This window comes from Colius striatus, chromosome 1 (genome assembly GCF_028858725.1).
Source record: "Colius striatus isolate bColStr4 chromosome 1, bColStr4.1.hap1, whole genome shotgun sequence".
Classification (NCBI taxonomy): Eukaryota; Metazoa; Chordata; class Aves; order Coliiformes; family Coliidae; genus Colius; species Colius striatus.
This window is the reverse complement of record NC_084759.1, coordinates 73,869,058-73,892,201: the sequence shown is the minus strand read 5'-3', so window position 1 is coordinate 73,892,201 and position 23,144 is coordinate 73,869,058. Positions and strand designations below refer to the sequence as shown.

At 41.5% G+C, this 23,144-nt stretch overlaps 1 protein-coding gene across 1 annotated transcript in view; it reads left to right on the top strand.

Annotated features, from left to right (window-relative positions):
• Positions 1-10,737: 10,737 nt before the first annotated feature.
• Positions 10,738-23,144, top strand: part of ANOS1 (anosmin 1) — a 133,137-nt gene continuing 120,730 nt past the window's right edge. Inside the window, exon 1 of the mRNA XM_061988544.1 lies at positions 10,738-11,043. Within this exon, the coding sequence (XP_061844528.1) occupies positions 10,849-11,043 (195 nt within the window). The 5' untranslated portion in view covers positions 10,738-10,848. The remainder of the gene's footprint in view (positions 11,044-23,144) is intronic.

Below are 23,144 nucleotides of genomic sequence, written 5' to 3'. Positions count from 1 at the left end.
CCCAGGCCGTGCTGGAGAGCCTGCGCGCCGCAGAGCAGCCCCACACGAGAGGCAGAGAGGAGCTGCAGCCTTTGGAATAAGTGGGCATCGGAGCAGCCCGTGCAAGTCTGCCATGCTTGTGAGTTACCCCACGGACTTGCAGGGAGGACTGGTGTGGAGTTCACCCGTCCTGAGGAGGGACAAACGGCAGAAGCTCTCGGAAACCGACTGACTGAACCCCCCACTGCCTGCCCCCCCGAACCGTTCAGGGGGGGGCAAGGTAAAAACACCGGGATCAGGGCTCTGAACCCGGGAAGAGGGGAGGGGTGGCAAGAAGGTGTTCTTAAAAAGGCTGGTTGGACTCTCCATTGATGTATTACTCTGGGTTGTTTCATTTTGGTTATGTTTTGGTTGATTTTGCATTAAATTATTTTCTGTTTTCTTCCCCAAAACCGAGTAGCCTGGTCTGTTTTGTCCTGAACCTTAAGCGGCAATTAAGCCCTCCCTGCCCTCGAGCAATCCTCAGCCTCTTCGGTACTCGAGGCTAATCGTGGTCTTTGTTCCCTGATGGGCCTAAACCACGACAAGGAGAAATGGTTTGATGGTCAATTAAAACAGAACAGGGAGATGAGAAATAAAAACTGAATCTTAAAACATCTCCTGCAACCCCTCCCTTCTTCCCAGGACTCTCCCTCCTCCCCTTAAGCAGTGCAGGGGATGGGGGTTCATTACCGATGGACTTTGCCACTGCTTCCTGTTGGGGGGGGCTTCCTTACACTTCCCACTGCTACGGTGTGAGATCCCTCCCATGGGAGTCTTCCACAAACTTGTCACACTTGAGTCCTTCCCATGGGCTCCAGTTCTTCATGAACTGCCTCAATGTGGGTCTCATCCACAGGGAAAACAGACCTTCAGGAATGAACTGCTACAGCATGGGTCCCCCTTGGAGTCACGAGTCCTGACAGCAAACCTGGGCAGCATGGGCTGCTCTCTCCATCGGTTCCCTAGTCCTGCCAGGAGCTTGCTCCAGCACAGGCTTCCCATGGGGTCACAGCCTCCCTCGGGCATCTACCTGCTCTGGTGTGGGGTCCTCTCGGGGCTACAAGTGGATCTCTGTTTCACTGTGGCCTCCATGGCTGCAGGGGCAGGGCCTGCCTTACCATGGCCTGTACCACGGGCTGCAGGGCAATGTCTCCCATTCTCACTGATTTCTTCTGCTGAAGTTTAGCACTTGTGCAGTAACTCTTTCCTCTTCTCAAATACATTATTCACAGAGGTGTTACCTCCATTGCTAATTGGTTTAGCCTTGGTCAGTGGCGGGTCCATCATAGAACTGACTGGCACTGGCCCAATCAGATACAGGGGAAGTTTTTTAAAAAAGACATTCTGCAGCCCCCCAAAACCTGGCCACACAAACCCACTACACATGTGTGTGTCTGCTGCACATGCAAAAGCACATGTACATGCTTAAACATTTTCAGTACAATTAATAAAAAACTGGGGATAAAGGCAAATATATTGTTGTGGATTTTCATTCTATTAATTTCAATATTAATTAAGCTTGAAGAGTGATGTAGGAACAATAGAAGTCTGAATTATTCAGTATTTTAAATCTTAACATTGCAACACAAGGCAGGAAAATCCATATAAACAAATTTGCAGGTTCAGCTTCTTGTTGTCATTTTTCATTCTATCACTTTCGATGTTATTTTAGGTTGAAGGACAAAGTGCACATCAAAATGTTTCAACTTAATTCAAGGCAACACAAAATGTTTTTATATACTGTGTCTCACCTTCAGCTATTTTTTGTAAAAAACCAGAAACTGCATATATTGAACAGGTATCTTAAGACTTCATAATCATTAACTAGATATGTTTCTAAAGGACCAGTTAATTATACTGTAGGACTGTCATCACGAATACTGTTTACTTAAGTATTTTGAAAATAAATATTTATGGATATATATTAGAATTATACAATATGAGTTGAGAAGAACTGATATGTGTTGTGTAACAAGTTGGATAGTTGCTTAAGATTGAGGGTAATTAATAAGCACTATTATAATTGTGTCACATACTCCCTTCAGACCTTGCATACATTAGTTGACTCTTTGTACAGCCTAGCCCAAAAGGACCTTCACCTTTGTCTCCCCTTGGCAAAAGCAACAAAGGCAAGTATGGTTACAAAATAAATTAATCAATCAATAAAAGCCATTTTTCATATACACATACAAAGCAAATCAGATTTTTTTTTGAGGCAATAGCTAATCTGATTGTCAAAGACAATGTCAAAAGTGTATCACTTGGCTTATCATTATGTGACTTTCTAACTAAAATTTGACATTCAGCAATACTCAATGTAATACATTTGTGCTATTCAGATTGGAAAAAAAATATCTTGGTAACTATACTATCTCCAAATCTAATTGTAAATGGGAAATCATAACAAATTAATGAGCTCAGTGCTGTCTGTTCTTGACTCAATGCTATTTACTTTGTGTATTGGTGATGTAGAAACAAATAATGAAATCACTTCTTATGAAGTTTCCATATGACATGATTATTGACATTTGTTATAAATTATATATGAAGAATTCTGAATCACTCGGTAATCTGAATCCATTTTTAAACATCATGCATTTTAATGCTGCCATATGCAGACTGTACATCTAGGAACAGAGAAAATAGGTCAAACTCACAGGACACAAAACCTTTTCTTGGAAAGCCTGTATCTAGGAAAGCCTTTGGGGTCTGGTGAGTAATCAACTGTAAATGAGCTCACGATGTAACAGTGATAAGACTCTTGTAGCTCTTAACTATGTAACATGAAGACAAATAAGATAGACTATCGATATCATATTGCATCTGTATGGTATTATTGGCACTATTACTAGAATATCATGTCCAACCTTAAGGTATACACTGCAAAGTTGGAAAGTTACTGAAAAATTCTAGAAAGTTTAAAAAATCTGAAATACAGCAAAAATTCACTGTTTACCTTATAAAAGAAGTTAACAGTGGCCTGCAAGTAACCTCCCTTTATATCTCAGATTTATCTTCAGATGGACTTCCATTTATCTTCAGATGGATTTCAACATGAAAGGTAGTCTACATCTATCCAAAAGGTAGAAGAAAGTTCAATGTCTAAACATTAATAAACGCTGCAGTCAGGCTAGAAACAACGTACACATTTTTAAAGTACGTCAACCACAAAAACACTTCCTCAAAAATATGTAATTTCTTTTTTGTTTCCACCCCGATATAAAGACTGGATGCGTGTTTAAAAACATGCTCCAGTTCAATCAGAAGATAAGCGTGGAATACAAAAAACACAAGACACAGAATTATGGTTTGTTTGAAAGAAGAAATCATGCCAAATGACTAGAGTGACAAGAGGCAGTTGGGAACACGCCAGTAAGATATATTTTTATTGGAAAACTTGTTTTTGCAAACTAGTTGAAGACACAGGTTTGAAGTGAGTGAGGCCTTGGCTTTTTCCTATTCTATGTGACCCTGAAGAAGATGAGAGTCCTTGAGAGGAAATAAGCACATTCATTCAGCTAATAGCATTGTTTGCCTCTGGCTTTTCTTTATGGGTGTCTCAAATTCAGTACATCCATAATTTGTCTCCTTTTCTCTCGTTTCATTAGTGTTATGAACAAAATCTCATTCAGGAGTATCATTTAGGCACTATTTTTGATTCTAACTCTTTGATCTCCACATCTTTAAAATCAAAGTTTGTTTAAATCTGCATTCTTTGGCATAATGTCTCTAATATTCAGACCCTTCTATTCGTTCATGCAGCTAAACTCTTACCATTTTCTATCCTGTGACTTCTTTTCTCTGCTCTTGATAAAATTGCAAATTTTCAGTTGTCAACAGTAGAGCAAAAAGTACTTTCTCAGCCTTCTGATTTAGTCATCTTTGTATTTCAGAATATGCTTCTCTTCTGCATTGCATTAAGACACAGAACTTTGAGTTCTAGTTTAACACTGAGAAATCCAATCCTTGTTCCAGTCAACATGTCAGTATTTATTTTTAATTTCTTACATTTTAACTTCTCCGAACTTCACAGTTTCCACACAAAGGAATGCTATAAATGACCTATAAGAACTCAGGAAAAAAAAAAGTTACTATGAGACCCTTACCATAGGAACAGAGTTGTATTTAGTCCTTAAATTAATGTTTAAAGCTGTAAGAAATTCTGCTTCATCCTCCCATTCATAGACACATGGGTTTGTCCACAGATGGTATAATTTCTGGCAAAAAATCATTATTCCGATGTCAGTTAGAGCTTCCATTATTTTACTTGTGGAAAGAAATGAGTTTATGGAAGCAACTTTCAAAATCACTTTATTTTCCATGGTAAATGCTTTTAGCTTCCCTTGAGTTGAAGCAACCCTCAGCAGACGTGGGCTGGATTCTAAGCTGAGATACAAAATTAAACCATTATATAGCAGAGTTCTAGTTATTGCAATTTCTTTGATCAAGAAATTACAGGTAAGACAGCTATCTCCCAAATCTTCATAGGTCTGTAAGTACAGTTAAAATAGATTAATAATACATCTAACATTACATCTAAATTATTGTATATCTCATATATATTACCTTTCTCGTGTATGTCCTGAATATTGGGGATCTAAACATGCAGTGTAGGTGGGACATGTAATAATCTCTTCAATCCCTGGCCATGAATTCACTAACAAAACAAATAGACTATTGTTCTTCAAAAAGCCCATATAGTTCAAATTTAAGTTGCACTGCTGCATTAAATAAATGCTCCTGAGAAAATACCTGTAGACTTCAGTGAAGACTACAGCAAGCATTTAGTTTTCAAGGAAAACATTTAAAGTAGCGATTTTCCATTTAGCTAGCCTTTAAAAAAAAAAAAAAAGAAAAATAATTTGGGAAATACACTAAAAAATAAATTTCTCTGATTAAATTTATGTATTGTCCAAATCGCAGAATGGTTGAGGACCATGTCCAGTCAGCTTTTGAACATCTCCAAGCATGGAGACCCTACAACTTCTCTGGGCAACCTGTGCCAGTGCTCAGTCAGCCTCAGTAAAAAAAAGTGTTTCCTCACATTCAGAGGGAACCTCTTCAGTTTGTGCCCATTTCCTCACATCCCGTCACTGGGAACTACTGAGAAGAGCCCAACTCCATCTTCTTCGCACCTTTCCCTTCAGGTGTTTATAGACATGAATGAGATCTCCTCTCAGCCTTCTCCTCTGTAGGATAAATGGTCTCGGCGCTCTCAGCTTCTCCTCATAGGAGAGCTGCTCCAGTCCCTTCACCACCTTCAAGGCCCTTTGCTGGACTCTCACCAGTATATTCTTGTCTCTCTTCTACTGATAAGCCCCAGAACTGTACACAGTATTCAGCTATGGCCTCACCAGTTCTGAGAAAGGGAAAGGACCTACCTTGAACTGCTGGCAATACTTTGCCCCATGAAGACCAGGATAACATTAGCCAACTTTTCTGCAGTGGCACATGTTAACTCCATGTTCATCAAGACCCCCAGGACCTTTTCTGCTGTCCAGATGAGTGGCCTCCAGCATATATATTCATAAAATGTCCTCCCTAGGTGCAGATCTTGCACTTCACCTTGTCGAACTTCATGATGTTCCTTAGCAGGCCATTTCTCCAGACCGTTGAGGTCTCTCTGGATGCAAAATCCAGTGGCATATTAATCACCTCTTCCTGTCTTGTGTCATCAGAAAACTTCTCAAGGGTATACTCTGCCCCATCACTGAGGACATTAATAATATGTTAAACAGGACTGAATACAGTATTGATCCTTGCAGCACACTGCTAGTCACTGGTCTCCAACTACTTTTCCCCACTGAACACCATTCTCTGTGCCAGGTCACTAAGCCACTTTTCAATCCACCTCACTGTGTGCCCATCCTGACCATACATCAATAGCTTCTCTATGAGGATCATACGGGAAACACTGTCAAAGCCTGTACTGAATTCCAGATAGACAACATCCCCATCTCTCTCCTTGTACATCAGATCAGTCACTTCATCATAGATGGTTATGAAATTGGTCAAGCAAGACTTCCCCTTGGTGATGCCATGCTGACTACTCTTGATGATTTTTCTTGTCCTTAATGTGCCTGGAAATGTATTATTCCTGGACCAGCTGCTCCATTGCCTTCCCAGGGATGGAGGTGAGGCTGCCTGGCCTGTAGTTCCCTTCTTTCTTCTCCTGAAGATAGCAGTACCATGAGCTTTCCTCCAATGTTTAGGCACTTCTCCCAATGGCCATCATTGATCAACGATTATCAAGAGTGGCTTTGCAATGACATCTGCCAGCTCCCTCAGATCTTGTGGGTGCATGTCATCAGGGCCTATGAATTTAGTCATGTTCAGTTTGCTTGTGCATTCACTGACATGATCCCCCTCCATAAGGGCACATCCTTCTTGCTCCAGTCTTTCCCCCAGATCTCTGGGACCTTGGATTCCTGCTAATAAAGTCTGAGACAAAGTTGTCCTCAATCTTATTCATGTGCTGTTTAACCAGATCTCCTTTCTTGTTAAACAATAGGCCCACATTTTCCATATTATTCCTTTTGTTTACCATGTACTTAAGCAGTCTTCCTTGTTATCCTTGATGACTCTTCCAAGCAGATCTTTCAAGAAGCTCTCCTGAGGTCTTGTGTTGTGAGTTTGTTTTTCACCCTTTTCCCTGCCCTCAGGATGCTCCACTCCATCACCTCATTGTCTCTGCCAAGGCTAGCTTTGACCTCCACATCCCCAACAAGCCCCTCTGTGTCAGTATGAAGTCCAGCAGATCATGCCTCCTTGCTGGTTTCTCTGTCACCCAGAGGAGGAACTTAACAGCTATATCCACTTGAGGAATTTCCTGGACTGCATATGCCCCACTGTGTTGCCTCTCAGACAGTATCACTTGAAGTCTGTCATGAGGACCATGGCCTGTGAATATGAGGCTGCTTCCAGGTGTCTGTAAAGGGCCTCATTTCCTTGTTCTTCCTGGACAGATGGCCTATAGCAGACATCCACTATAATGTAACCTTTACTTGTCCTTTATTTAATCCTGTCTGTTAAGTACCTAGCTGTCTCCTCATCCATCCCCAAGTAGAGCTTCATGCACTCCAGCTTCTCTGTCACATAAAGGGCAATCCGTCCTCCTTGTTTTCTCTTTTTTTTCCCTGCCAAGGGCCTATATTCTTTCACTGCAGTGCTCTAGTCATGGATGCCATCCCACCATTGCTCTAACAAGACTGATCATCATGATCCTGACAAGACTGTAGCCCTGCAACTGCAGACAGATCTCTGAACTCATCGTGTTTATTCCCCATACTGCCTTCACTGGTATGCAGGAACTTTAGAGAAGCATCCCAGTAGGTTGAATTCCTGGAGAGGATTTGGGGGATTACATTGTATTCAGAGTTTTAATTAGTTTTAATATAATATATCAATATAATACAATTAAAGCTGAAGAGAACTGAGTAAAAAATAGCACTTTAGGATGAGCTGGTGTAATAAACTGAATCAGTGAGCTATAATACAGTGGTTTATACAAAAACAATAAATATTTTAACATTAAAAATATTTCCTTCATTCATTTACCTGAAATTAGAACCTAATGTTGGTAATTCGCTTTAGGATCAGAAGTAATTCTTTAAGATGCAGTCATCTGAATTTAAAATCGATTAAAACCATCTGAATCAGTACATGGCCCAGTGTCTTTCCCCTCACAAAACCAGCATGTGGCGCTGTATCCTGTGAAAAAAACAGTCCCGAGTTTCGCAAAGCCGGTCTTCAAAAAATTTCCTTTTCACATTGTCAGACTGTTCTGAAGCACAGGCAGGAAAATAATCCCTGTGTTCTTAACATGAAACCAATATTCTGCATTTGCAATAAGTTATTAGTACTAATTCTACTACTCGTAACACTGAAAGATTATTTAATGTCATTTATTGACCCCCCCAAAATTCAAAGAGCAATACATACGAATGTGTGTCTATCTGTCCATTTATGTGGTTATGGACCATAGCCATCTTTAAAGACTGGTTGGATTGTATATATCATGTTATGTTCAAATTTCTTTATTCTGTAACCAAACTGTTAGCCTAATCAAAATGAGCATATTTACAAACTTCTGTATCTTGTCTTTCAGTCTGTCTGATAATTAGCCCTTAGTGGGTTTTAATTATCTACTGAATTCTTGAGTTACCAAGCCTGTTTCTTAATCTTCACGTAAGGGAACAGGACCTGTGTGAATACAGTTTTACTGGAACAGAACAGCTAGTCTTTTGTGTGCTAACCAAGTCAGTCCTCACTAAAAAGGAATTCACAGACTGTGCTGATGATCTCTGTAACCATGACTTTCAAATAAAGACAACTGAGAAAACTTGTGTATTCCCAAATTTGCAACCAGACTTTATACATGTATAAATATATAAAGTAAAAAGGACACATACCCTTTTAAAGCCTGGATATATAATATCCAACATAAATTGCATCAGTACCAACACGGAGGGGATATATCTACAGAACCATCTGCCCTCTCTAGATTTGCATCTGATTTACAGATAGTGACATATTTTTTCAGGCAGTTCTTATTATCTGCTAAAATAGGCACAAGTTGAAAGCATTTAGTGTACCTGTAAACACTATGAATCAGCAAAGCAATTTTTTTTCCCAATCCATGGAAAAAAATTGCAAAATTTTTAGTCAAGGCTTATGAAAATGTATTGGAAAGTTAGTCAGCTAGAAACTGGAAAGTCCTGAACTTACTATTGAGGCCTGAATGGGCTCATCACTACTTGTCACAATATTGCTAGGCCTGTGCATTTAGTTCTGTGTTGTTCTAGAATGTGGTTGCTTTTCATTTTTAAATACACAAACACTGGATTAGGTGAAGTAACAGGTTCTCTAGAGGCAAGAATTCAATCAGAAGTGGGAACAGGATTGTTAAGACACTTGTGACCTCTACTCACTGCAAGAAGTAGGTAGTCCCTCCAGCTCCAAAGATGTGGAAGATTTCTGGAGGTGTAGCTGAGGTGGTCTTCCCTGCCTAATTAGGGCACTTCCAAAATAGCTAGTAGAGTAAGCTTACATGGTGCAAGCAGCGGGGCAAATTCTGTGGCAGGACGTGGCAGGTGACCTCGTCTTCTGGTCATTGTGTTCCCTCAAGCATCCAAGAGTGTAAACTGTCATCTTAATTTGTTAACACTTCCAGGAGCAAATCTAGCCTTCTGGCTTCTTTCAAGTGAAGATTTCTGGTCAGCTGACATCTTAAGCTGCAAAGTAGTATCTAACATTTATGTCACTTTCTGTTATTTTTGCACATTATCAATACTTGTGACAAGAGCTTTCTCCTCTTTTTAACTTGTGCCTTTTGTGGTAAGATAGTAAAATTATAGTTAGAATCTAAAGCTAGATTTTCACTACAAATTTATTAGTTTGAATGCAGCAAACCTTTTATACTTTTTCTGATATATGGGTGTATGGAAGGTTAAGAATAATGACCATGGGCAATGTGCTTCATTTCACATTTGTGTACATAACATCTATAGAGAGAGGAATTATAGCCATGTAAAATTTGTATAAACCAGACTGGTACAAGACTTTGCTGTCTTTCTCTAAGATTTGAGGTGACTTTCCTAATGAGCACTTAACTTATACTAAAACTTGTTCCAGTAAAGGAGACTCTTGTAGTTTGGGTTTGGGCGTGATAACCGCATGAAACTACTACTTAGAGTAGTAACTAACCTTATATTAACTCCCGATGCAGCCTAAAGACTACTTATTCAGCTCATGTAACCTTGGGATTTTCAAGTTCCGGAGGCTCAATTCACCAGCTCCAGTGAGAAAAGATCCATTTGCTCTTTCTAGTAGCACATACTTGCAACGGGAGGAGTCCATATAGTGTATGCACAGAGAGGAATGTAGCATGTAACCTCTGTGCTACATACTGCGGCACGCACTCCCAGCCCTGGAAGTGAAGGCGCAGCGAGAGAAGATATGAGGCTGATGAATACTGTATGGAAGCCATTTTAAAGCTCAAGGCACTGTTTTAATTCTGCAGCTATTACCCAGAGGTACTTGGAGTAATGACTTATAGATTTGCACGTTTAAGTAACTCTTCAGAGAAGCCTTTATGGGTTTCACCTTGGGACAAATACTCACTGCAGCGTTCCTCTGTGAGGAACACAGAGTTTTCAAACTTCATTTCTGGGCTTTCTTGCCTCTTCTTTTTTCTTTAAAAAAAGAGAGAATAAATAAAGGAGATCGAGACACGGCTTCAAAGACCAGCCCCTTCGCAAGGCTGTTGACATACGACGCCACTGGCGGGCTGCGCTGGTCGTTGCCGGCAGCGCGGTGTGACCGGGCCGAGCCAGGCCCTGCACGGACAGCTGCCCGGCCCCGACACGGCCGGGTGCCGGCCCCTCACTAACTGCCGGACACCGGCGGTCGGGCAAGGTGGGGCTCGGGCCACCCAGCCCGTCGCCGGCCGACGGGGACCCCCGCCCCGCCCGCGTCTCCACAGGTGGCGGCGTGAAGCCAGGGCCCTAACGGCCAGCGGCGGTCCCGCCGGGGCGACCTGCCCGCGGCCACTCGGCCCGCCCGCCCCGCCACTGGCGCTCGGCGCAGCCAATGGGGCGGCCGCTGTCAGCCTCGGCCCGCCCGCTGACGGGCGGGGGAGGGCTGTGGGCCGGGGCGGGCGGGGGTGAAGAGAGTTGAATGATTGAACTTTCTTGTGTAGTTTCTGCGGCGCGGAGGTGTCTTTTCCTAGCGCAGCCCGCCGCCAGCCCGCCGAGCGGGACCCTGCCCCGGCGCCTGCCGCCCCCTGCAGCGCCTGGCCGCTCCTCAGCCCTCCTCTCCCGCAGAGCGATGGTGCGGAGGGCGCCCGGCGCGTCCCTCGCCCTGCTCCTGTGGGTAACGGCTGCCTGCGGCAGCCCCGCCGGGCCGGGGATTGGCGCCGCCGCCGCCCGTAGGCAGGACGAGGCTGTCTCCACCGCCAGATGCACCTCCAGGTGTCTGAGCCTGCAGATCACCCGCATCTCCGCCTTCTTCAAGCATTTCCAGGTAGGGGCACAGCGCGGCGCGGCGGCGCCCTGCCCGCCCGGCGGGTGGGCACCCCTCGGCACTGGCACCGGCGCGGCGGGCGCGGGATGGGGACGGACGGAAGGGACAGCCGAGCCTGGAGCGCCTCTTGGGAAACTTGGAGGGTCGCTTCCCCCAGGGACGGCGGGATCGTTGCGGGTGCTGCTGCCAAGCACCCGGAGACGACAGACAGGTGGGCACGGCCCCGCGGCAGCGCCGAGACACGCCGGTGCCTGCGAGTGGCGGCCGGGAACCCCGCGTGGCTGGTCGCCTGGAGGAGGCGGCGGATCGTGGGGCTCCTGGCACGCCGCGCCCCGCCACACGCTTGTCAGCCGCTCGCCGGTCGGCGGGGCCGAGCCCGCGGCAGGGCGAGGCGGCAGCACCGCGCTACTCTCCTCGCAGGTGCTCTGCCGCAGCCGGTGGGACGGACCCCGTCAGCTGTCTCTGGTGATGTGCGAGATGTTTGGATGGGAAGGTCGGGCCCAGCTCGGCGCTCCCGGGCCGGAGGTGCGCTAGTGCTCCCGAGCGACGGGCGGTGGCCGGGAGATACCGCGGGGCTCCGCCCGTCTGAGGGCCGGGCAGGTCGTGGCGCGCTGCCGCCCGCGGGTGGCTCGCCTCTCGCGCCCGGTGCGACAGTTAGAGTTTATATTTTAAGAGAGATGATTGGGAGCGTGTAATACTTGCTTCCGACATCCGGGAAGGTGAGGGGTGACACTGTTTTTTGGCACAGAGGGGCACACCTCTGGCTAACGGAGTGGGGAAACGGGAATTAAGTGGGGGGAAATGGGGTTGAAGTGGCTGGAGACATGTGGGGTATAAAGTGAAATGAGGGAGAGCGAGTCCCGAAACCGACTGCGCCGGAGGCAGCACGGGAGGTAGTATAATAGCAGTGACTACCTGCTTGTCCTTTCCCGGCTTCCAGTTATACATGCACCTTTCCCCTCTCCATTCCCCACCTGTTCTGCGTTGTGCAAGTATTAAACCGAGTCGGTTCCATGCGAATGTTGGAAATCCTCCTGAACTGCCAGTCCTTTTCTTTCTGAAGCACCCAAGCCCCTTTCAGAAAGGGCTGGCCAGCCCGGTGGGACCCCGTTCGGGATGGCAGAGCTCGCCGCTCACTTGCCCTGTGCTGTCAAAATCTGGAACCACTCAGGGAAAATATTTTGGGTAAAGCAGCCTTCAGGGCTACGGTGTTGGCACGGAAGGCACGTTTGGGGGATATTTAAGGATAACTCGATTTAAAAACAAAACAAAAAAAAACCCCACAAGAAAACGCAAACCCCTGAAGTCAGCGTGAAAGGAAAGCTTAATATGTTCGTTTCAACGGCAGCAGGAGGTGTTCGTCCCCTGTAACCAGGTTTGGGCTAATGAGACCGGGGAGGTTCCCCGAGGCGGATGGGGAAGGGGCCGCCCCGCCGCTGCCGCAGCTCGACTGGCCGGTGCGGCGGAGCTCTCGCTCTCAACGTGGTCATCGCTTCACGGGATGGCTTGAAAGGACGGTAGCCATTAAAATAGTTCATTATCTTGGAGAGGGATTAGTATTTTTTATTGCGTTGTCAGGCGGTTGTAACTTAACTTGTTTTACAGTTTCAGTGACTAAAGAGGCAGTTTAGATCAAGCCAATTCCCGTTGAAAGGCTTTTTTTGTATTTTCTTGGCAAGATTTCTTTTCTGACATAAAACTGCTGACAGAATGCACATTGCCAAACAATAGTGATTACATTTTAATTAGCCAGGGTGAAATAAGCTGCAAATTACTCAGTTAGGACTTGATATCTGTCTTTTTTTTTTTTTTGTAATCAATTAACAATCTCAGAGTTTTAACCCCAACATGATAAAGCACACAGTAATTTATCAAAATTACCAGGGATTAAACTTCTGCTTGTCATGAAACGACTGTAATATTTGGAAGATAAAGTGCTCTCGTATATAAAAGTTAAGATTTCCATTGTCTTTTAATGAGGGAAAGGAAGGGAGTTTTAGAGTACAGCAGGCAGCCAATGTTCTCACAGGAGACTGATAGTACATAACAGACTGTAGGACATGCAGGTCTAGGCCATATTATACCATGAGAGCTAAAGGATGTGATGTTCCTTTCATCCTCCTCTCTTCTTCTACCCCCTCCCCTCTGTTTTCATCTTTACCGGTAGCAATTTCTGGAGTTCTTTTCATTTCAGAGATGCCCGCTTATCTTGTAATCTGATTCAACCTTTGAAGTGAACTAAGCACTAACTCGTCTCAACTGGAGCAGGGAGCAACTCTCGTGTCTCCCAGTTAGGACAAGGATCGAAAAAGAAGACTGACCCACTCATTTCCCATCCTTGCTTTAGATGCAGCCTCAACGATGAGGGTCAGGGAGATGGCAGCTGGATGCTTCATGGAAGGCAGCCTATCCAACACTTCAGACAGCCTGCATCTCATATAGTTCATGGTACTAAAAGCACATCACTAACAACCTTTTAGAGGGAATGAAGTAGTATTAACAGGAAATCAGGAAATAAATTCTATACGTGCTGGCTCCCTTGTTCAAATGCCAACTGATAATTTTCAAATTTCCAAAATGCTCATGGGAGATATTAATTCATTTTCCCTCAAAGAATTTTCACTTATTTTTCTCTACCATCCCTATTTGTGAAAGGGTCAAGAGAGGTGTTCTTTTATTAAAAAATATATATATCTATCTGTTAATTTCTATTTGAGAAGCAGTTCTAAGTGTATTTTAAAGGTACATTCTTAGTAGGAAATTGTTTTAACTGATGCATAGGTCAAATAATTTACTTTTTTTGCCCCCCCTCAATGTAGACTATAGATGTGGGCCAGAAGAAGAGTTAGTCACCTAAATCGACAGTCTGATCTTCAGAATGTGTGTTGAAGAGGCACAGATGCTTGCTATTTGCTGTAAAATTCCCATGGCTATAGGAGTTTTCCAGTTTGGGGAGTGTTGGGGAATTCCGGGTAGAGGTTACACCAAAGGACATTTGAGGTCAATATGAGTTATCACACCAAATGAGTCTCATAGCCCGGTGAAATATGTATGGTTTGTGTCTATCTCTGACCTATGTACAGTCTCTGAAGTTTTACACAGAACATGCTGGCACAAAGTCAGTTAATAAAAAAGCGAACAAACAAAAGATGTAAGCAGAGTGGATTGTAGTGGTTTCTGCTTCTTTTTACTAGTATATTGATTGCATATTCATCTACAGTAGAGGCTGATGTTTAACCTATGAATAGAGTCCAACATATCTTTTCTACCTGCCTGAGTGTGTGCAGCATTGAGCTTTATCTTCCTTCAGACTTTCACAGATGAGAGAAAGCATTTTTTTGTCAGCTATGTAACTTGGTCCACTGAACAGCATTGAATAAAGCATGCACTGTGTCCAGAAGGAGTCGGGCAAAGACAACATGTCTAATGTTTACGCATCTAATGTTTAGGATACTCATTTTTAGTTGTTTTGAATGTTGAGAGACGTGGGCTTTACAGTGACTGTGACAGAACATGTATGAGGGCATAATTGGAGCACTCACTGGAACCTGTCTATGCTCCTGGGTGACTGCATTGACAAGTAAAGCAGAGCTCCTATTTCTGGAAAATTTCTCTAAATCACCTGAACAAGGGAGGACGGTGAGAGAGCTCTTCAGCAACCAAGAGCATGACAGTCAAGTTGCCAACCTAAAGTGGAGAAGATGTAGATTTGAAACTGATAGTCCCATTTCATAATCATAAGGAAGCATGCCAGTGTGTTGGTAAGCTGGGAAGGGCGATACCTTCTCTAGTTTGGAATGAAAGGAAGGGCTAAGGTGCTTGGCTCCATGAGAAATATCGTGACTGTGAATTCTGTGTGGAAGAAGGCGTGCAGTTTTAGAGACTGTAGTTGTAAAAAAAAGTGGTATCATTGGATACTTTCTTTCCCTCAATATTTTCTTATTAAGGCAGTACCTTTCTCAGTATTTTAGCTGATGTACAGGCAAAAGTTAGGAATTCCAATTTGGTGTATCCAGAGTTTATTTGTGAATGTAGTTTTATAGTAACCTGCTACAGTAGCTAACCCAGGTCATAGTTACTGCACTAGTTTTTGTACTCCTGAAAAGGATGGATGTGGACATGAATAGGGATATTGTATAGCTATTTGGAAATAAGTCTTCAATATTCAGATTAGTTTGTTTAGGTAGGGCTTTTCTGTATAACCTGCATACTTCAAAGATGTGAGACTAAATTCCTTGCATTATTGTCTATGGGTGTAGCCTTTTCCATCTGTGGTATTAGTTGTGGATGAACTCATTTCATTTTTGGGGAGCGGGCGTGGCAGCAATCTTTAGCATTCTGTTTTCAGCTTAAGTGAAAATATGATGTGGATTTTAACTTCTGCTGCTGCCTATCTGAGCTGCGTTCAGCAAACAGTCTGATAAATTTTTTTGTTTGTGAATAAGAATTTGAACATCAGTGTAAGCATGTAGGCTAAAAGTACAGCATGAAACTGTAATGGGAAACAAAATGTGTTACTTGCACCTGTGAACTCATGGATCTTTTATCTTAGTTGCCGTCCTGTTGCAGACCTCTTAAATGTCTTTCTACTTAGTACATGAAACTTGACAAGTTAGCTAAAATAGGAGAGGCATCAATCTTGTTTACTGGGTTAAAAGCTGAGAGGTTGGTGGAACATGCCACAAGATGGAAGAATGGTAGCAGAAAGAATTTGAGGGCAATTGCCAGTGAAACTGACTGTCTGGGTTTGTGGTATGGAGTCACAGGAACAGAGAGCCACATGTGCACACTGACAAATTAGTTGAGGCTGGACAGCACCTCTTGACAACCTGTTCTAGTGTTCAATCACCTGCACAGTAGGAAAAAAATATATTTTCTTACTTTCAAATGCCTCTTTTCCTGTTACTGGGCACCACTGGGAAATTTGGCTCTACCTACTTTACTCCTTCCCATCACTTATTTACAAACACTGATGAGAACCCCCTCAGCCTTTTCTATTCTAGTAAACAGTTCCAATTCTTTCAGCCTCTTCTCAGTGAGAGATGCTGCAATCCCTTTGCTGCACTCACTCTGCTATGTCCACATCTTTCTGTGTAATGGAGAGCCCGACGCTGGACCTGTCACACGTGGAGGGGTAACTAGAAGAGATCAGGAACAGTTATGATATAATGCCTGCTAAATATTGATACTTGTTTCTAAATTCATTTTCACTATCTAAATTTTCTTACATTATTTTATATATGACTATTGATTATTGTTAGTGCATTAAAACAAAAATGATAATGCTAAGTTTTTGGGTTTTTTTTTTTTTCCCTCTCCATGTTTTTAGGTATCAGGGGTTTTGTTTGTTTAGTTGGTTTTGGTAGTCTTAGGTATTGAATCTTATCAAATTCATTTGTTTATTCATAAGAGAGACATCTACATATACTGGGATGTATTCAGTTTGATCCAGGATTGTGATTGCTGCTTGAATAGGCTTATGAGAGGTTGTTTGAACTCATTGAGATGGATATGATTTTAAAACAAACCAGCAACAGTGTGAACAGGCTTGGTCACATAGGAATTCTGTATTCATACCTAAGCTAACTTATTTGAATAGTGAATGAGTTGCAGTGGAAACTTTTGTTGCTGTATAGACATCTCTCAAGTAGTAAGCCAGATTTGTGATATATATGAAGAAGAATTATTAAGGGATCTCCCTTCATTAAGTGTGATTTAGTATAAATCTAATAGTAATGTACTAAGAATTAATACTTAGGAATTACTACTAGGCTGTAGCACGTAAGACTTACGGAAATTTGGTTTTGAAAAGATGGAAAAATATTGTTTCAAGCTAATAAATATATATATTGCATAATATTTAATAGCTGTAAGATGGAAAGATACGGTCTGAAAAGTTTGTTAGAGTGATTGGTAACTGTACGGTGATAGGAGGTTGTTTTCACTCTTATAGACAGGCTTTTACCTGTCAGGGTGACTAAACTTTTGAGGAAAAGCAGGGAATTCTTTAAAATAAATAAATAAAGGTTCTCAAATTTTATCTCTGTAAGCAAATAGTGTGCAAGTGATTACCTCTAGATACCCAATACCAGATTTTTACCTACATGTCAGGCAGCTAGTTGTCTAAATGCCAGCACATCTGCCTTCAAATTGCTTATAACTCCAAAGTGACTGCACCTGCAAAAATCTACAATTGATTTCACATGGCAAAGCAGTAGACCAGGCTGAGTGTCCAGGGTACATATGCCTCTTTGTGCTCTGATCTAGAGAAGATGGAGATCATAAAAAAAACATTTATTGTAACTGTCTTGAATAATTCCAGAACCCAAAATTATTTCTCATTAAATCTTTTGAGAAGATACACAGTACTTTTGTAATGAGATACAGTAGATATGTAGTGTGTTATTTCTGGAACACTTCAGTTCTAATGAATAGGCTGCCCAGGCACTGAGTTTGCTTAGATCTTTCAAGACATGTTCACAGTCTTTTCTACGTGTTACTACTTAGGACATGTGTGCCATCTGTTTATGTTGCCAGTTTGGTATTCCTTTCCAAAAATAATTCTTGTGTTAATTCTGACTTTCATATGGCCCATAAAACACACTGCTGTTAATTTCTTTCCATAGTCAAATGTAAACATTTGTCATTACTTTATGATTTTCTCAAAATTTGTTAAAATTCCCAATCATTCTTCTGTCTCTGTTGTTCATAAGGCATATGATCTGGATAATTATTCTGGCATTTGGTATGCTCTTATTATTGAGATACGCTTTCATAAACAAAAGGTCGACAGATTTTCTAACATGATCTTATGTAAAAACACTGAAGACAAAAGGCTTGTCTTGAATAATGGTGGTTGCATCTAGAGAATATATATGCGTTACCATATTGTGGAACTGAGCCACAATTAGTCTTTACAGTTGTATCCTGGTCTGGTATGAACCTCCCTGATTTTGGTGGATAAGCCAGCTGAAATTTCTTTGGCATCAGTGAAGCCTTGCACAGTTGGTGTGAATGCAGGAGTTAGAGCCCAGTCATTGTTTTCTAGCAGTTTTGATTACTCAAATTTGGGACCTTAACCTTGAACATTACTTTCCTAAATTAGAATGTTTGGCTGTGCCTCAAGTGTCAGTTTTAAATACAAATCAAATGAACTGTATGAAACATAGGTGGATGGTAAGCAATTGTATTGAACAGTAATAGTTGCCAAGATACTTTTCTTGCGTTTCACTGTTGGATGCTTACATATTATAAAAAAAAATTCTTTATGCTCTCTTGCTCTTGTTCATAAAATTAATATTGGTGCTAATTTGATAACGTACCTGGTACAAAATGCAATAAAAGCAGTGTTTCTAATATGTTTTTAAACAGATGTTTTATATATTTAACATATTGGCAAAGCCTAGTTGTTATGTCACAGGCACGTGTCAGAGAGGGGGAGGAGGTGTTGCTTTTGAAATGCTTTGAAAAACTTTAGAAAGAAAAATACTGGGAGTTCAAAACCTAAATCCTTCCCTTCAAACATATATTTGGTTACTACAGAGTGAACAGTTATAAACTAGCTAGTGTTCATATTAAAACTATTATTAATGCATTATTCCTTGTCTTCAAATGGATTGTTTCTGTGATTAACTAGTGTTCTAAACTATATTTAAATATGTTTCATTTACTAAGTGTTCTATAAGGAAAAAGAAACCCCAAACCAGTACATGTCTGAGCCAGCTTGAAATCCAGACTGATTTCCCAGATGCTGAACATTTGTCATTATGCAAAGGGCAATCTTCAGACTGAGTGCTGAATTTATGTGTCTACAAATGGAGTTTGTTATTTACAAACTGATCTGCATCTCCATTGGCTATTCTGTGTGAATTTTTGCTTTCTGTTTATTATCTGGACTTGAGCGCATATTCAACTTCTATCAACAGAAAAAGAAAGTGCAGTTACTTAGCATCCATATTTTTAAAGATAAAAATTATGATTAGTGGCTGAGTATCAGGAATATGATACAAAAGAAGGGCATGTTCGTGTTGATATTAAGTAGTCAGTGCCCAGCAAATGTAAATCTAGTACCAAAAAAGCACTTGCTGAAGAGTTTACACTAAGAATTTAATTTTTTTTTGACCTTTCCCACAGCTGAGTCTTATAACTCAAAAACCTTTGAAGTCCATGAAAAGCCTTCTGTTGATTTGAGCTGGATCAGGTCCATGTATGAACACTAGAGCCATGTAACCTTTGTCAACAGAGTGCTGTGAACTTGGTATCCCAAATCTAGTTCTATCCTGTTTTTAGTCTTTTAATGTCCAAGAGATCACAGGACATGAAGGTGGGGAGCTGGGGATGTTGAAAGGTAAGTGGAGCCTTTTAACTGGAAGTTAATTTGAAGGGTACTGTTTCTTTCATTTCTGTTTAAAAAAAAAAAAAAAAAAAAAGCACATTTGTTTCCATCCACTGAAAAGAATACCAGATATTTCCAAATTTGGGGAGCAACCAGCCCAAAGTTTTTATCAAATTTGATTGGCAAAGAGTTATGACATCAAAGTTTCATAAAAAAAAATGAATGTATGGAAAATATAACACACGAAAATAAGAGCATCTTACACCAGAAATAAACCCTGTGGCTGCTTGTACCTCTATGGACAGTGCACTTTTCCCTTTTTATCTTTTCATGATCTGTATGTTACATTATGCTCCCCTAAAACACGAGTGTCTTGACTCAAGGTTGTAAAGGGATTGACTCCCCTAGAAAGCAACTGAGATTCCTCAGGAAATAATGGCTCTGAAACTTGTAGGAGAGACAAAAGAAGAGACAGAGAATCTCAGAAGGGAGAATGCTGGAGATAGGCGACCTTCGGCAGGCACACAATGCTGGGAATAGAAGTTGTCTAGGAGTAGAGGGGACTGTAGATTTTCCAGTGATACAATTAATTGAAACTAAAGTTAGAAAGAGAGAACAGACACGATGAGTGTAGGAAGAATTCTTTGTAAATGCTTTTTATTTTTGTTCCTTTTCAGCTGCATTGACTTTTACTTTGTTTAAAAAGGTTAATTTTTCTTCTTTGAAATTTAGTAAAAATGTAGTTTGAAACTCCTTTTGTCTTTACTGGAAAATCCACTTACAGATAAAACCTACAAGAAAATTCACTACACAGGTCTAGCTAATTTGTGTTCCTGTCATGTATACCAGTGCAGGCAAACAAACATCAAGTTTGTTCTAGACCAGCGATGCTAAAATGTGCAGCCTGTCCAGGTAATGCTGCTGACCCGTGACTGGCTTCTTTTCAGCTTGTTTTCATTCAATTCTTTCCTAGAAGCAACTTGGAAGTCTGGACGTAGTTTGTGGACTGTTTCCTGGTGGTGGCTTCTCATTTCTGTCTTTCTAAAGGTTTTAACCACATTGATGGATTGTGAGAAAGAGGGTCAAAGGAACAGGCTATCTTGGCTTTCTGAACAATTACTCCACTACAGACATTAGAAACTTACTTTCTGGAGAATTTTCAACCTGAAATATGTTCTGCTGAATGGCAACTTCCTCTCTTGAGTTAATACTATGTTTTGCTTAGATGTATTCTGAATTAAATAGTAACCCGAATTCTTCAGGAAAAAGTTTTGAATCTTCTTATGTGTGTGTGCTGTGCATTTTCAGAGGTGTTGGATTTACTGTATTGTACATATATAGTAAATTTTGGTCAAGTAATCAAAGAATAGCTGGAACATACAATAGAGAAAGTGAAGTAGCCTCCTCAGGTAGTATGTTGGGCACCGACTACTACAAGGTTGTTGTCTTTCAAGTTAGAAGCTTGAGGAACTGCTGCCACTAATTTCTTAAGTTGTCACAACTAAAGTGCAAACATAATGGAGAGAGTGAAGAATTGCTTTTTCCACCTATGAGGGTTGCAATCCAGCTGTCATGGATCCTTATGTCCAGAGAGTCAGATTAATTGTATGAGAATAATGTACTCATTTAATCCAGTGCAAACATAGTTCAACCTTCCTTGCTGTTGTTATAAGTACAGTTCTATTCTTTTTTATGGATTCGTATTTAGGGAAGTTATCTTCACATTAAATTAAAAAAAGAGAACACAAGTAATCTCAGTTCACATACATGAATATGATGATAGTTTCCCATCAAGACTCTAGATGTAGGGCTGTAGATAATTTCTAGTTAATTGCTAATACTTTTTAACTGTTAGTGATTTCTTTGTGCTACTGTAACATTCCAGTTAGACCTCTGTGTTTTTGGACCTAAACACTATAAATTCATTTCTTAACCTCATTGCTGGAAGACTTTGGGTTTTGTTGGAATTTATTATGTGGATGAACAGATGTGCGAGGCAGCAAATCATAGAATAGAATAGAGTCATTGTGGTTGGAAAAGACCTTTAAAATAATTAAGTCCAACCATTAACCTAGCATTACCAAGCCCATCAATAAACTAAACCATGTCCCTCAGCAGCTCATCTATGCGTCTTTTAAGTATCTCCAGGGATGATGACGCCTCCATCTCTCTGGGCAGCCTGTTCCAATGCTTAATAACCCTTTTGGTGAAAAATTTTTTCCTAATCCTAAGTCTAAACCTCTTCTGTCACAACTTGAGTCCATTTCCTCATGTCCTCTTGTAACATTACTAGACAGAGGAGGTGGACCTCCACCTCACTACAACCCCCTTTCAAGTAGTTGTATAGAGTGATCATGTCTCCCCTCAGCCTTCTTTTCTGCAGACTAAATAACCCCAGCTCCTTCTGCCACTCCTCATAAAAAACTTGTTCTCCAGAACCTTTACCAGCTTTATTGCACACCTCTGGACAAGCTTCAGAACCTCAGTGACCTTCTTTTAGTGAGAAGCCCAAAACTGAACACAGTATTTGGGATGCGGCCTCATCAGCGCCAAGTACAGGGGGACAATCACTTCCCAGGTCCTGCTGGTTATACCATTTCTGATACAAGCCAGGATGCCATTGGCCTTCTTGGCCACCTGGACACAATGCTGGCTCATGTTCACATGGCTGTTGATTAACAACCCAAGGTCCTTTTCTGCGGGACAACTTTCCAGCCACTCTGTCCCCAAGCCTGTAGTGTTGCATGGGGTTGTTGTGGCCCAAGTGGAGGACCTGGTGTTGAACTTTGTACAATTGGCTTTGACCCATTCCTCCAGCCTGTCCTGCTCCCTCTGAAGAGCTTTCCTGCCCTCAAACAGATCTACACACCCACCCAGCTTGGTGTTGTCAGCAAACTTACTGAGGGTGCACTCGATTCCCTCATCCAAATCATTGATAAAGAGTTAAACAGAAAAAACCCAGCACTGAGCCTCGGGGAACACCACTGCTGACTGACTGCCAACTGGATTTAACTCTATTCACTATCATTCACTGGGCCTGCCCATCCAACCAGTTTTCCACCCAACACAGAGTATGTCCATCCAAGCCATGGACAGAAAACTAAATAGTTGAATAGAGGTGATAACAGTAATACTACGAACATAGTATTAATATAATATAATATAATATATATAATATCTATAATTATAATATAATAATATAATACAGTGACTGTCATTTAAAAACAAATATTTATTTCTACATAGAAATGAATTCAATAGGATATGGGTCTTTTGTTTGTTGTTTTTGGTTTGGTTTTGATTAGGTAATGGTTATAGCTCCTTTGAAAAGAGTGAATGCACATTACTGGATAACTACAGCTATACAGTAATGAATCACATCATTACCTGCCCCCATTTTTCTTAGTCACAAAGAGTGTATAATATGTTGACATTTGATTAGTATCTAGCAGTTTTGCGAAGGTAACTGGAACTAGGAGAGCTTGAGGCTTTCTTCTATTCTGAGAATTCTTTCTATACAACTGTGAACTGAGAGATCATAAATTAGCCAAGCATTGGCCAGTCTGGATCTGCAGTGAGTCAAAGGAATATTCGGGGTTAGACAAACTGACACAAAGAGGTAAAAATCATCCAATTAACTAGGTATGTGTCACTCTTCATATAGTACTTAGCTGCAGCTCTGGGACGTGTTTGTCAGAATAAATAAGTAAAGAAGATACAGATTTTTGCAGCTAGCAGCTTGTTATTCGATTTTTTAAGTTAAAAA